This window comes from Bos indicus, chromosome 17 (genome assembly GCF_029378745.1).
Source record: "Bos indicus isolate NIAB-ARS_2022 breed Sahiwal x Tharparkar chromosome 17, NIAB-ARS_B.indTharparkar_mat_pri_1.0, whole genome shotgun sequence".
NCBI lineage: Eukaryota > Metazoa > Chordata > Mammalia > Artiodactyla > Bovidae > Bos > Bos indicus.
Window position 1 is genome coordinate 72,767,066 of NC_091776.1, and position 12,092 is coordinate 72,779,157.

The 12,092-nt window shown below is 60.1% G+C and overlaps 1 protein-coding gene across 7 annotated transcripts in view; it reads right to left on the bottom strand.

Moving 5' to 3' along the window:
* GNB1L (G protein subunit beta 1 like) overlaps positions 1 to 11,880 on the bottom strand; it is a 30,660-nt gene extending 18,780 nt beyond the window's left edge. For 2 of the 7 annotated variants that reach the window (XR_011561276.1, XM_070770060.1), the window contains exon 1: positions 8,365 to 9,517. Coding sequence is in view for 4 of the 7 variants with exons in the window: in XM_070770060.1 (XP_070626161.1) it covers positions 8,365 to 8,383 (19 nt within the window). In the remaining 3 variants the exon portion in view is untranslated. Of the gene's footprint in view, positions 1 to 7,471; positions 8,268 to 8,364; positions 9,520 to 11,692 lie in introns of those variants that run through there. The other 5 variants (XM_019977791.2, XM_070770062.1, XM_070770063.1 and 2 more) reach the window with 5 other exon arrangements.
* Positions 11,881 to 12,092: the final 212 nt, after the last annotated feature.

Genomic DNA, 12,092 nt, shown 5'->3' on the forward strand with positions numbered 1-12,092 from the left:
TGTGCAGGAGAAGTGGCTCTGAGGGCCACCCCAACTTCATGGCCAGAGGGACCGCACAGAAAGGGCCCCACTGGATCCTGTGTGAGACAGACGGCAGAGAGCAGAGGGCTACAGACAGGCGGTCATGGAATGAACCCCGGAAAGCCTGTGCTCACCTCTGAGCTGTGTGGGGTGGGGCGGACCCACAGCAGCACCAGCGTCAACACCTGAGCTGGGACCACCGAACACTGCCCAGGGCTCAGGCTGACCTGAGTGGCTGGTGCGCGGGCCCAAAGCAGAGCACTGGAAGCTTTGGAGACGGACATGTGAGCAAAAAACTGCGGTCCACGAAGGGGGGAGGCCGTCTGACGGGGTGACAGCCTGCTGACACGACACTCAACGTTCTCCAGGGGACCCAAGATCACAGTCCGTCCAGGCTACAACATGAAGTTCCTCCACACACAGAACCATGAGAGCAGTTCTCACAGGAAAAGACAATTCACAGATGCAGCCTTGACGGTTCTGAAGTCGGGAACAGCAGGTGAGGGTTCTGAGCGGCCTCTGTGCTTGTGCTCCGGGAGGTGAAGGTAAACACTCTTGAAAGGAACACAGGGAAGTTGCCAGCAGACAGGTTCCTAGGGCTTCCCTGGCGGTCCTGTGGCTGAGACGTCGCAGTCCCAGTGCAGGGGCCCAGGTCTGATCCCCAGCGGTCCCGTGGCTGAGATGTTGCAGTCCCAGTGCAGGGGCCCAGGTCTGATCCCTGGTCAGGGGACAAGGCCACGCAGGCTGCAGCTAAGAGCTGGCGCACCCGCTAGTAAATCCAGATAAATGTGTGTGTGTCTTAGAAAAAGAAGATATGAAGTGGCAAGTCAGGACACGAGAACATACTCACCGGCCCTGTGCGTCAGGGAAATCTAGTGACAGACACAGCCACACGCCCTGCAGGCTCACGGAGCGGCCAGTGTTAAAGACAGGCTACGCCGCCGGCCGCTGGGACCCATGTGACGCGGGGGAGCTCTCCCAGGGGTGCACTGGCTCAGTCACTTCGGAACGCAGTTTGGCTGTCTCTAGAAAAAGGCCCCCCACTAGGGATGGTCCTCACAGCCACGGAGGCCGAACACACGGTGATGGGCCCCACACCCCAGCAAAGCAGTGCTGACCAGGCTCCCCGCAGGTCAGCCTCAAACTCGCGGAAAAGCAGCCTGTGGAGGAGAGCGGACACCGTGACGCCGTTTAGATGAGACTGTAGAAGGGGCAAGCCGCCCAGCGGCCACAGAAAGCAGCTGAGGGCCCCTGGGGAGGGCTGGTGGGGGAGCGGGAAGCCGGGTGAGGTCGGGAGGCGGCCCTGGGCGCTCCCCCAGGACGATGTGCGTGTGTCTCCGGGCGTGTGTGCCTCAGGTGTGGCAGTGCTTACACAGGTGCCGGAACGTATCCAGTTATCTACTTCACGTGTGTGTGCTTGAGTGTACGTCAGTGTTATTTAAAAACACTCAACAGTACCTAAACCAACGATGTGAGCAGACACTTCACCTGTAAGGTGTGCAGACGGTGAACACACAGCTCAGCGCCCTTAGCCTCGGGGAAATGCAAACAAAAGCACCACAGCTCAGGTGAGGCTGGCAGAGCCGCCGAGAGGACGGAGCCTCACGCGAGCCCACAGCCTGCTGGGAGGTCCAGAGCAGCAGAGTTGCACCGCCAGCGCTGTGACCATGGGACACCGGCTCTGCAGAAACGAAACCGTGCCTGAGCGGTCTGCTCTGTTCACATCATCTCTCAAATGCAAAATGACCAAATGACCACTCACCCTCGAGCAACAATGCAGGAACCCAGTACTGAGGAACGCAACGCTGTGGACGCGACCACGGAGGACGGGAGCAAGGACTAGCCTACATTCTGCACGGCCTGGTTCACTGGGCATGCTGGAAATGGCAGGTGCCAGGGCTCAGGGGTCAGGATCCAGGGTGCGCAGAGGGGAGGGGCCCCTGAGGGGGTTTCTGCCTGCATGCTGGAACTCCCTATAAGCATGTGTCGTAAGGATCAACCTGAGGCCACAGTGATGAAAAAACAGCTGAAGATATGGGCCAGCATATGGGCCAGGCAGAGACCTGCGAGGAGGCGGGCTGAACCCCACCCCGGAGGCCACCTTCCTCTGGGGAGACGGGGCCCGTGTGGACAGACGTTCTCTGGGTACGGCGCGTGCAATGGCCCTTTATGTGGGAGGTCCTGCTCCCTGAAACCGAAACCCCAGGCCCGTCCTGAGGAACATAGGTGGCAAGTCCCAGCTGAGGGCACTCGCTTAGAACTGTCTCGGGCGCCACAGCCCACAGGAGCCCCCACGGATGTGACAACTGAGGGCCACGTCCCAGCTGGGACCCTGGGGAAGGACTGAAGGGAAAACGAAGGAAACTGGAATAAGCCCGGGTCTGGGGGGGGTCACAGTGTGTGAGATCGCTCATTCCGCACGGGATGACCGCGCCAACTTGGGGGCGAGCACCCTCCTGCCATCCTCAAGGAGGCCAATCTCCAAATGTGGCTTGGGGAATATTTGGGGGCTACTGCTTCTCGAGTGACTTACCACCAAGATATTATGAAAACCCAGCTTCCTATCTACATTTTCTGGTTTTAGATCCAATTTCTCATTCCAGTTAAGGGGACTTTAAACAGACTCACTGCCAGTTTTTAAGTGCTTTTCCTATTTAAAGTGATTTCCCACCCTATTTTTGCCCTAACAGACTTAGATCCTAAAATGGACTGGAATGGGTAAATTTAACTCAGGTGACCATTATAACTACTGTGGGCAAGAATCCCTCAGAAGAAATGGAGTAGTCATCATGGTCAACAAAAGAGTCCGAAATCCAGTACTTGGATGCAATCTCAAAAACGACAGAATGATCTCTGTTTGTTTCTAAGACAAACCATTCAACATCACAGTAATCTAAGTCTATGCCCCGACCAGTGACGCTGAAGAAGCTAAAGTTGAACAGTTCTATGAAGACCTACAAGACCTTCTAGAACAAACACCCCAAAAAAATGTCCTTTTCATTATAGGGGACTGGAATGCAAAAGTAGGAAGTCAAGAAACACCTGGAGTAAAAGGCAAATTTGGCCTTGGAATACAGGATGAAGCAGGGCAAACGCTAACAGTTTTGCCAAGAAAATGCATTGGTCATAGCAAACACCCTCTTCCAACAACACAAGAGAAGACTCTACATATGGACATCACCCGATGGCCAACACCGAAATCAGATTGATTATATTCTTTGCAGCCAAAGATGGAGATGCCCTATACAGTCAGCAAAAACAAGACCGGGAGCTGACTGTGGCTCAGATCATGAACTCCTTATTGCCAAATTCAGACTGAAATTGAAGCATGTGGGGAAAACCAGTAGACCACTCAGTATAACCTAAATCAGATCCCTTACGATTATACAGTGCAAGTGAGGAATAGATTTAAGGGACCAGATCTGATAGACAGAGTGCCTGATGAACTATGGACGGAGGTTCGTGACATTGTACAGGAGACAGGGATCAAGACCATCCCCATGGAAAAGAAATGCAAAAAAGCAAAATGGTTGTCTGGGGCGGCCTTACAAATAGCTGTGAAAAGAAGAGAAGTGAAAAGGAAAGGAAAAAAGGAAAGATATAAGCATCTGAATGTGGAGTTCCAAAAAATAGCAAGGAGAGATAAGAAAGCCTACCTCAGTGATCAATGCAAAAAAACAGAGAAAAACAATAGCGTGGGAACGACTAGAGATCTCTTCAAGAAAATTAAAGATACCAAGGGAACATTTCCTGCGAAGATGGGCTCAATAAAGGACAGAAATGGTATGGACCTAACAGAAGCATAAGATGTTAAGAGAGAGGGCAAGAATACACAGAACTGTACAAAAAAGATCTTCACCACCTAGATAATCATGATGGTGTGATCACTCACCTAGAGCCAGACATCCTGGAATGTGGAGTCAAGTGGGCCTTGGAAAGTATCACTACGAACAAAGCTAGTGGAGGTGATGGAATTCCAGTTGAGCTATTTCAAATCCTAAAAGATGATGCTGTGAAAGTGCTGCACTCAATATGCCAGCAAATTTGGAAAACTCAGCAGTGGCTACAGGACTGGAAAAGGTCAGTTTTCATTCAAATCACAAAGAAAGGCAATGCCAAAGAATGCTCAAACTACCACACAATTGCATTCATCCCACATGCTAGTAAAGTAATGCTCAAAATTCTCCAAGCCAGGCTTCAGCAATACGTGAACCATGAACTTCCAGATGTTCAAGCTGGTTTTAGAAAAGGCAGAGGAACCAGAGACCAAATTCCAACATCCGCTGGATTATCAGAAAAGCAAGAAAGTTTCAGAAAAGCATCTATTTCTGCTTTATAGACTATGCCAAAGCATTTGACTGTGTGGATCACAATAAACTATGGAAAATTCTGAAAGAGATGGGAATACCAGATCACCTGACCTGCCTCTTGAGAAATCTGTATGCAGGTCAGGAAGCAACAGTTAGAACTGGACATGGAACAACAGACTGGTTCCAAATAGGAAAAGGAGTATGTCAAGGCTGTATATTGTCACCCTGCTTATTTAACTTCTATGCAGAGTACATCATGAGAAATGCTGGACTGGAAGAAACACAAGCTGGAATCAAGATTGCTGGGAGAAATATCAATAACCTCAGATATGCAGATGACACCACCATTATGGCAGAAAGTGAAGAGGAACTAAAAAGCCTCTTGATGAAAGTGAAAGAGAACAAAAAAGCTGGCTTAAAGCTCAACATTCAGAAAAGTAAGATCATGGCATCCAGTCCCATCACTTCATGGCAAATAGATGGAGAAACAATGGAAACAGTGTCAGACTTTATTTTTTTGGGCTCCAAAATCACTGCAGATGGTGACTGCAGCCATGAAATTAAAAGACACTTACTTCTTGGAAGGAAAGTTATGACCAACCCAGGCAGCATATTAAAAAGCAGAGACATTATTTTGCCAACAAAGGTCCGTCTCATCAAGGCTATGGTTTTTCCGGTTATCATGTATGGATGTGAGAGTTGGACCATAAAGAAAGAGGAGCGCCGAAGAACTGACGCTTTTGAACTGTGGTGCTGGAGGAGACTCTTGAGAGTCCCTTGGACTGCAAGGAGATCCAACCAGTCCATCCTAAAGGAGATCAGTCCTGAATGTTCATGGGAAGGACTGATGCTGAAGCTGAAACTCCAATACTTTGGCCACCTCATGCGAAGAGCTGACTCACTGGAAAAGACCCTGATGCTGGGAAACATTGAGGGCGGGAGGAGAAGGGGATGACAGGCTGGATGGCATCACCGACTCAATGGACATGGGTTTGGGTGGACTCTGGGAGTTGGTGATGGACAGAGAGGCCTGGCGTGCTGCAGTCCATGGTGTCGCCGTGAGACACGACTGAGCGACTGAACTGAACTGAGACAGATCCATCAGTACCGGCCCCCACAGGAGGTGTCCACACTCAGCTAACCAGGTGCCTGGGAACCTTCATCTGCACGCTCGCGGCTCCTCCTGGAACAGAGGGGAGTCGGGAAGCAAGAGGCCTCCCTCATGTGACGTGGTCCTGCCGGCAGGCATGCCCTGAGGAATGCCCTGTGGTCCTGCAGGCAGGAGGAATCGAGACCCGTCCCTCCCGGCCTCCCGGGCCACACCTGAACAGGCCGTCATCCTTACTGTCCTGATCAGCCTGGACCACGGCAAGGCCTAAACCCAGGACTGGCTCCTGGAAGCAGCGTCACACCCGTCCTGGCTGGATGCGGGTTCTGCCCACCACCCCCCAGTTCGGAGCTGTGGGGAGGTCTGTGGAAGCCTGCAACACGCCATGGCGCTCCTGTCGCCGAGGCCCATGGGTCAGCGTCCTGTCCACAGCGCTGGCTCACTGGTGGGGGCGACCCCGCCCCGATCTACCAGGGAGGCCAGTCCTGCCCACGACACTGCGGGGAACCCTTGGTCCAGTGCAACCGCGCGTCTGCCTGGGACCCCAACTGCACAAAGGAGCGCCTCTGGGACGGGCGGCTGGCTGCGGAGTCAAAGGCTCGCGTCACAACCCTCCCCGCCGGGCCCCTGCACCTTTGAAGCCTCGGTGAGTGATTGAAGCGTCTCCTTTCGGAGGGCAGATAGCGCTGCGAAACCCGACTCTAAGCTCCGGGATAAAGGTAGTTTGTTTCCTCTCAGCCAGTCTGTCAACACCTCCTCAGTAATTAGCCCTAATTATTACCAAGGGCCGGCCCCCATTTGGTTATTAAATCAGAAATAGTATCGTGGCTAGCCGTCTGTCAGCGCCTGCTGGGCGACCTTGGATTCACTGGATCCTCTGTCAGTATCCGTGGCTTCAAAGACATAGGCCCGGGAGGGGCTCGGGCAGGCAGCTCAGGGCTGCAAGGGGGTGGGGGCCAGGCCAGTGCCCCAGGTGGCTTCAGGGCCCGGGAGGCAGGAACCAGGCACCCAGGAGCCCCAACCTGCACCCCGTCCCCGACCCACCACCCCTGCCTCCCAGCCCGGCATGGCTGTGTGTGGGGAGGGCGGTCAGGAGCAGCCCGACGGCCCAGCGGCCCACCTCAGCACGGCCCACTCCCCGAGTGCCTCCATGGTGTGGCCTCACCCACATGAGCTGCGAGGGCCAACCGGCAGCCGTGGGCGCGCAGCCGCCCATCAGACCCCTTGGGATGGCGGGACAGGCCAGGAGGAAATGCCAGAGTGAGGGGCCGCTGCCCCAGGAGCTGGACGCGACAGGAAGGCAGGCCATGAGAGCGTGCTCGGCCAGCTGCCGGCACCGGAGGGCAGGTGGGACCCCGGCCTGTGTGTCCCTGGTGCGGGCGTGGAAAAGCTCCTCGTTGCCCAGGACGTGGGCCCACTCCCACCAGGAGGTCTGCCCCCCAGGGCACGGCAGCTGAGGGCTGACCACGCTGCCCAACGGTGCTCCACAGGGCCTGGGATGCAGCCGACACCCACGGGCTGGCACCAGGAAGCTCCAGGGAACTTGGAAGGGCCCATACCTGCGGGGGTAAAGGGTGCGCCCACTTGGGGCCCCTTGGCGGCCAGCAGGCAGCCCAAGCAGGCTGCTCCCGCATGGGCTCACCCCAGCCGCTGGCCGGGCCAGCGCTGCTCAGACGCACAGGTGGCCAGGGAGAGGCGGGCCCGTGACTCAGAGACCGGACCAGAAGGGTGGGAAGGGGCTGGCGAGGGTGCCTTGCAGGCCAGGCGACCTGAGTCACGTGAAGGAGGAGAGTTCAAACTGGGGGCACAGGGTGGCATCCCAACACTGCTGCCCGGGGCTGAGCAGCTCGGCAAGCGGGGCGATGTCGGAGGGACACTCACACCGGCACCCAGAGGTGGCCGGGACGCGAGACCACGCAATCCACGTCAGGTGTCGACAGGCCAGCCGCGCCACCAAGCCCACACCCACCGGAAAGGCCAGGTCAGCGGCCTGCCGCCCTCCCAACCCACAGCAGGCCAGGCCACGACTGACCAGGCTAGACGGAGGAGGGCCAGAGGTCGCGGTGTGACCAGGTGGACACATCCAGACTCCTCCATCCAATCAGAGACGAGACAAGACGACACTCACTTCCCGTCTGCATGCTTGCTTTGCTGTAGCAGCCTCCTCCTGCCAGGCTTCCCAGGGGGCTCGGTGGTTAAGAATCCACCTGCAATGCAGGGGACACGGGTTCAACCCCGCATCAGGAAGGTCCCCTGGAGCAGGGAACGGTGGAAGTGGCAACCCACTCCAGTACTGCTGCCCGGGAAATCCCACGGACAGAAGAGCCTGGGGGGGCGCAGTCCAGAGGGTCACAAGAGTCGGACACGACTGAGGGACCGAACAGCAGCCTCCTGGCTTCCAGACTCGAAGCTGTTCTGCTCACGCGGTGTCTGTGCCGTGAGATAACACACATGCACCCAGAGGCTTTTCCGTCACGGTAGAGGGTGAGATGACGCCAGTGTCTATTCTACTTAAAACGTTTAACCAGCTGGTTATTCGTTTTTCCTAGAATGACTTCTCAGCTGCGCTTAGGTTTCGACTGATCCTTTTTCGGTCTTCTCCAGAACTCTAAGACCCACAGGGCCCTGAAGCGCTGGCCCAGCCGCCCACGGGAGCCGGCCCATCCACTCGTCTGTACTGACCTACCCGAGGTGCCTCAGCGCCCGTTACCAGGACCCCGCCCCGGCCCCGAGCAGAGCGGGCCTTGGTCACTGCGGCTGGCCCTGAGCCTCACACCCAGTCTGCAGCCCACTCCTGCCGTCGCCGGCGGCCTGGAAGCCGGTCCTCGGGGCCACATTGCTCCCCTGAACCTCCGCGCCCCCCGCTTCAGCCCCAACTCCTTCAGCCAGACCTCGCACCCCCCACGGCCCAGGCAGGAGCCTCACCTGCAACGCCGGTGACCATTCTCACACTTGGCCACAGATCCCGTGCACGTGTAACAGCCCCGCCCGGGGACACCAGGCTGACTGCTGGAGGCCCCGCCGCGGGGCTCGCCGTCTGCCGGGGACATGGCCGTCACAGCACAGGTGTGTGGGCTGAGGCAGAGGTGCAGTGGGCGGGACAGCTGGGGAGGGCAGCAGGGCCCAGAGGAGACCGGACCTGGAAGGGGTCTACCTGGCGGGCGGGCGGCTGTGAGCCCCAGGGGCACCCTTCTCCACCAAGGCCCTCCCGCTCCTACCCAAGACTGAGAACAGCCACTTCCTCCAGGCAGCCTTCTTAACTTCCTGCCCCGAGGACGGACGCACCCGGGCAAAGCCTGGGGCAGTGGTGAGAGCAGACGCCACACAGGAGTCAAAAGGGCTGGCACGCAGGCTGGGGCACCCAGCACTGAAGGGGCGGGGACCAGGCCACATGGATGTCCGACAGGCATGATCCAGGGACCTCGGTCCGGCCGCCAGCAGCGCCCCTGCCAGGTCCAGGGGCCCCCGGGGCCTCGGAGGATAAGGGGCACAGGGCAGAGACCACCACGCCGCGGGGAGCTGTCTGCGCCCAGACACCCTGAACACACGCACCCTCCGCCCAGCAGCGGGCGCAGTGCCCAGGCACCATCTGGAACCACACCGGGCGTCCAGCAGGGCCACCCCACCAAGACAGGGCGCGCAGGCCGCTTCGCCGGGGCCACCGCCACACCTGTGCAGCCCGTGCTCAGATGGGGGCGCGGATGGGGGCGCGGATGGAATGGTGGCTCTCCCAGGGCCTTGGTGGTGACCACCGCCCCCTGGGGGGAACCTGACGGTAACTCCTGGACACCCTGGGTGAGAGGAACCTGGTCTCTGGGCAGGGGCTCAGCTGATCCTGTACGTGCAGGGGAAGCTTTGGGGGCGCCTGCCCTGGCTGGGGGGCGGCTGGCCCCATAGGACCAGGACTGTGTGCAGAGCTGGACAAGGCAGGAGGCCCTATGGGCCTGGGCTGCCCTCTGTGGCCAGCAGCTGCTCACAGCGAGTGTTTCTGGATGTGGAGTTGAACTAGAAACAGCAGAGGCCCAGAGCAGTGGGGCCAGGCCTGGGCGGAGCGCCCGTGTTGCGAGCCGGGCCTCTGAGAACCTAAGTGAGCACTCTCACCACAGGCCACTGTGGGGCCACCGGTGGCTGGCTCGAGGCTGGAGGCAGGGCCCAGGGCACTGCAGCGCGGCACTCGGCAGGGCCGTCTGGAGCTTGAATAACATCCTCAAGATCCTGGGGATAAAGCCCATGGTCGTCCCCAGTCCCCGTCGAGGCACGGGGCTGCCCACGCCCAGGCTCGGTTCGCCAGGTGCCTGAGGTTGTCCCGGCGGTGTTCGAAGTGGGAGGTCAGGCAACTGTCCTGCTGCACCAGGAATCGGTCCAGCAGTGCAGTCGAAGGCGCCTGGGGCCGAGCCGAGCGTGCAGGGGCGGCCCTCTCTGCGACACAGCACCACCCGCCGAGCTCGTCTGCTCCACAGTCGTGTACACGCGTGGGGTCCCCACATTGGACCGCTTAATCCAGGAATCCTCTGTCGGGGGAGTCCACGACCCAGGAGAGGCCCCGTGCATCTGCTGCCAGGGGTGTGCGTGGTGCAGCTGGCCGCCACCCAGACAGCACAGTGAGGGCCCTGCCACCAGCGACGAGGCAGCTGGGAGTGGACGGGAGCTGCCGTGCCAACCAGAGAGGACGCGAGGAGAGGGGCCCGGAGGGTGGGCAGAAGCAACAGACACACGGGCAGAGGCAGCTGAAGAGGGGCGCTCCAGGCAAGTGCTGAGCGGGCAGCTGACTGCGGCCGCCTCAGGAGAGCCCAGGAGAGCCGATGGGACTGAAAGCCGCAGGCCACCATCCAAGACAATCTGTCCAAAAACAAGGCAGGAGAAGTGGGAAAGAGGCCCCACCATCGCCCCTGGGCAGCCGACCCTGGGCCCCACTGGACCTCTCCGAGCAAGGGGTCTGGAGACCCACTGGGGAGGCCAAGAAGGCAGGCAAATGCCGCCTGGCCCCTTCAAGGACAGGGTGTGATGGCAGCCAGGTCCACCCAAGAGAAGGAGGGCCCAAGTCAGGTCCCCCGGGCTTCCTGGGACAGCCTGGATGGCTGTCAGGGAATTTCAGGAGGAGGCTGACAACAGCAAGTCCCCGGGGCCTCTATGCACGGCCAACACTGACCCTGACGAGGCTGGTCCTCTTGCTATGTCTGAGGCGCGGTGCTGAGTGAAGTCGCTCGTCTGCAGCCACGTGCCAACCACTCAGTGAAGGTACCGCCGACCCTGGCCTGAGACTCCCCTGGCCTACTCCAGCACACATCACCCCCCGTCACCCACGACGAGTCAGAGTCCCATGGATGGATGCCCTTCACGCCCACCCTGCACTGTCAGGCGCTCAGGATCATGAGACCCCCAGAGCACGGCAGCTGTTACCCGTCTGCCCTTCAGCCCACCCACACCCCCATCCAGACCCCTGTCCCTACTCACAGGGCAGCCACCCCCACTCCAAAGGCCTCCTCCCGGCATCCCCCTCCCTGTCAACAGCCCGGCATCCAGCCCCTCCCGGCCGACAGCTTTAATTCTGCTTGCTGTGTCTACTCTCGCCACTCCAAGGTCACCACGCAAAGGGCCACCTGCTTAAGTGGGCCAAAGACACACAGAGCAGAGAAGGGGCGGTTCCCATCAGATGCACGGAACCTGCCTAAGGGCTACCCCCTCCCCAGTCTCCTTGCAACAGGATGTCCACCCGTGGTCGGCACAGCGCGCCCCGCTTCACCCCTCTGGGGGCGGTTTCGCCAACAAGGCTCCACACCCGCCCCCTCCACCTGTCGCCCACAGACGCCGGCCTGCACTCACCTTCGGGGCGGCTCCCCGCGGATCCACCTGCCCCCCCCCGTCTGCCGGAGCTCCTCCAGGGGGCACGGCCTGTAGGTCCTTCCGCCCCGCACCCCAGGGTGGCCCCCGGTACCTCCCTCCGCACCCACTCCTCTTGTGTGCGTGTTGGGGTGGGAGATACTCCACCCAAAAGCCCGTCGCATCCTGACACTAACACTCTGGGGCGGCAGAGGACGCAGGCGGCAGGTGAACGCCGTGCACGGCCCTGCCCAGCAACCCAGAGTCCCACCGGCCGCTGACAACGAGCTGCCCACGGAGCACTCCGGCCCCGGCCCCACGAGGAGAGGGGAGGCAGCGGCCGTGCCACCCGCCCGCGCTACCTGAGGGAGCCGGGTGCCCAGCCCGACCGGCCCTCCCCCGGATCGCGCGCCGCCGCACCAAGCCCACCTACCTGCGGCCGCGCGGCGCCACGACTGTGCCGCTCCCTCGACGGCAAGCACGGAGCGGGCGGGACCGGCGGCGCGGGCCGAGGTCGGGAGAGAAGGAAGGGCGCAGACCCAGCCCGCCGGCCCTCTGAGGACTGCAGACCGAGCGGCCAGGCTGCCGGCCCCGCCTCGACGTGGGCCCCGCCCCCTACGTGCGCGCGACCGCCCCTTACGGCCCCGCGCCGGGCGCGACCACGCCCCACGCCGGTCTCCCGGCGGGGCCCGCGCCTGCGCCCTGCGCTCGGGGGCTGCGAACGCGCAGGCGCTTCCGGCCCCGCCCGCGGGCGGCGCGGCGCGGGGGTTGATGGGAGCGCGCCGTGCCGTGGGCCCCCCGGAGCGCTTCGCGCTGGGGGCGCTTGCGCAGGC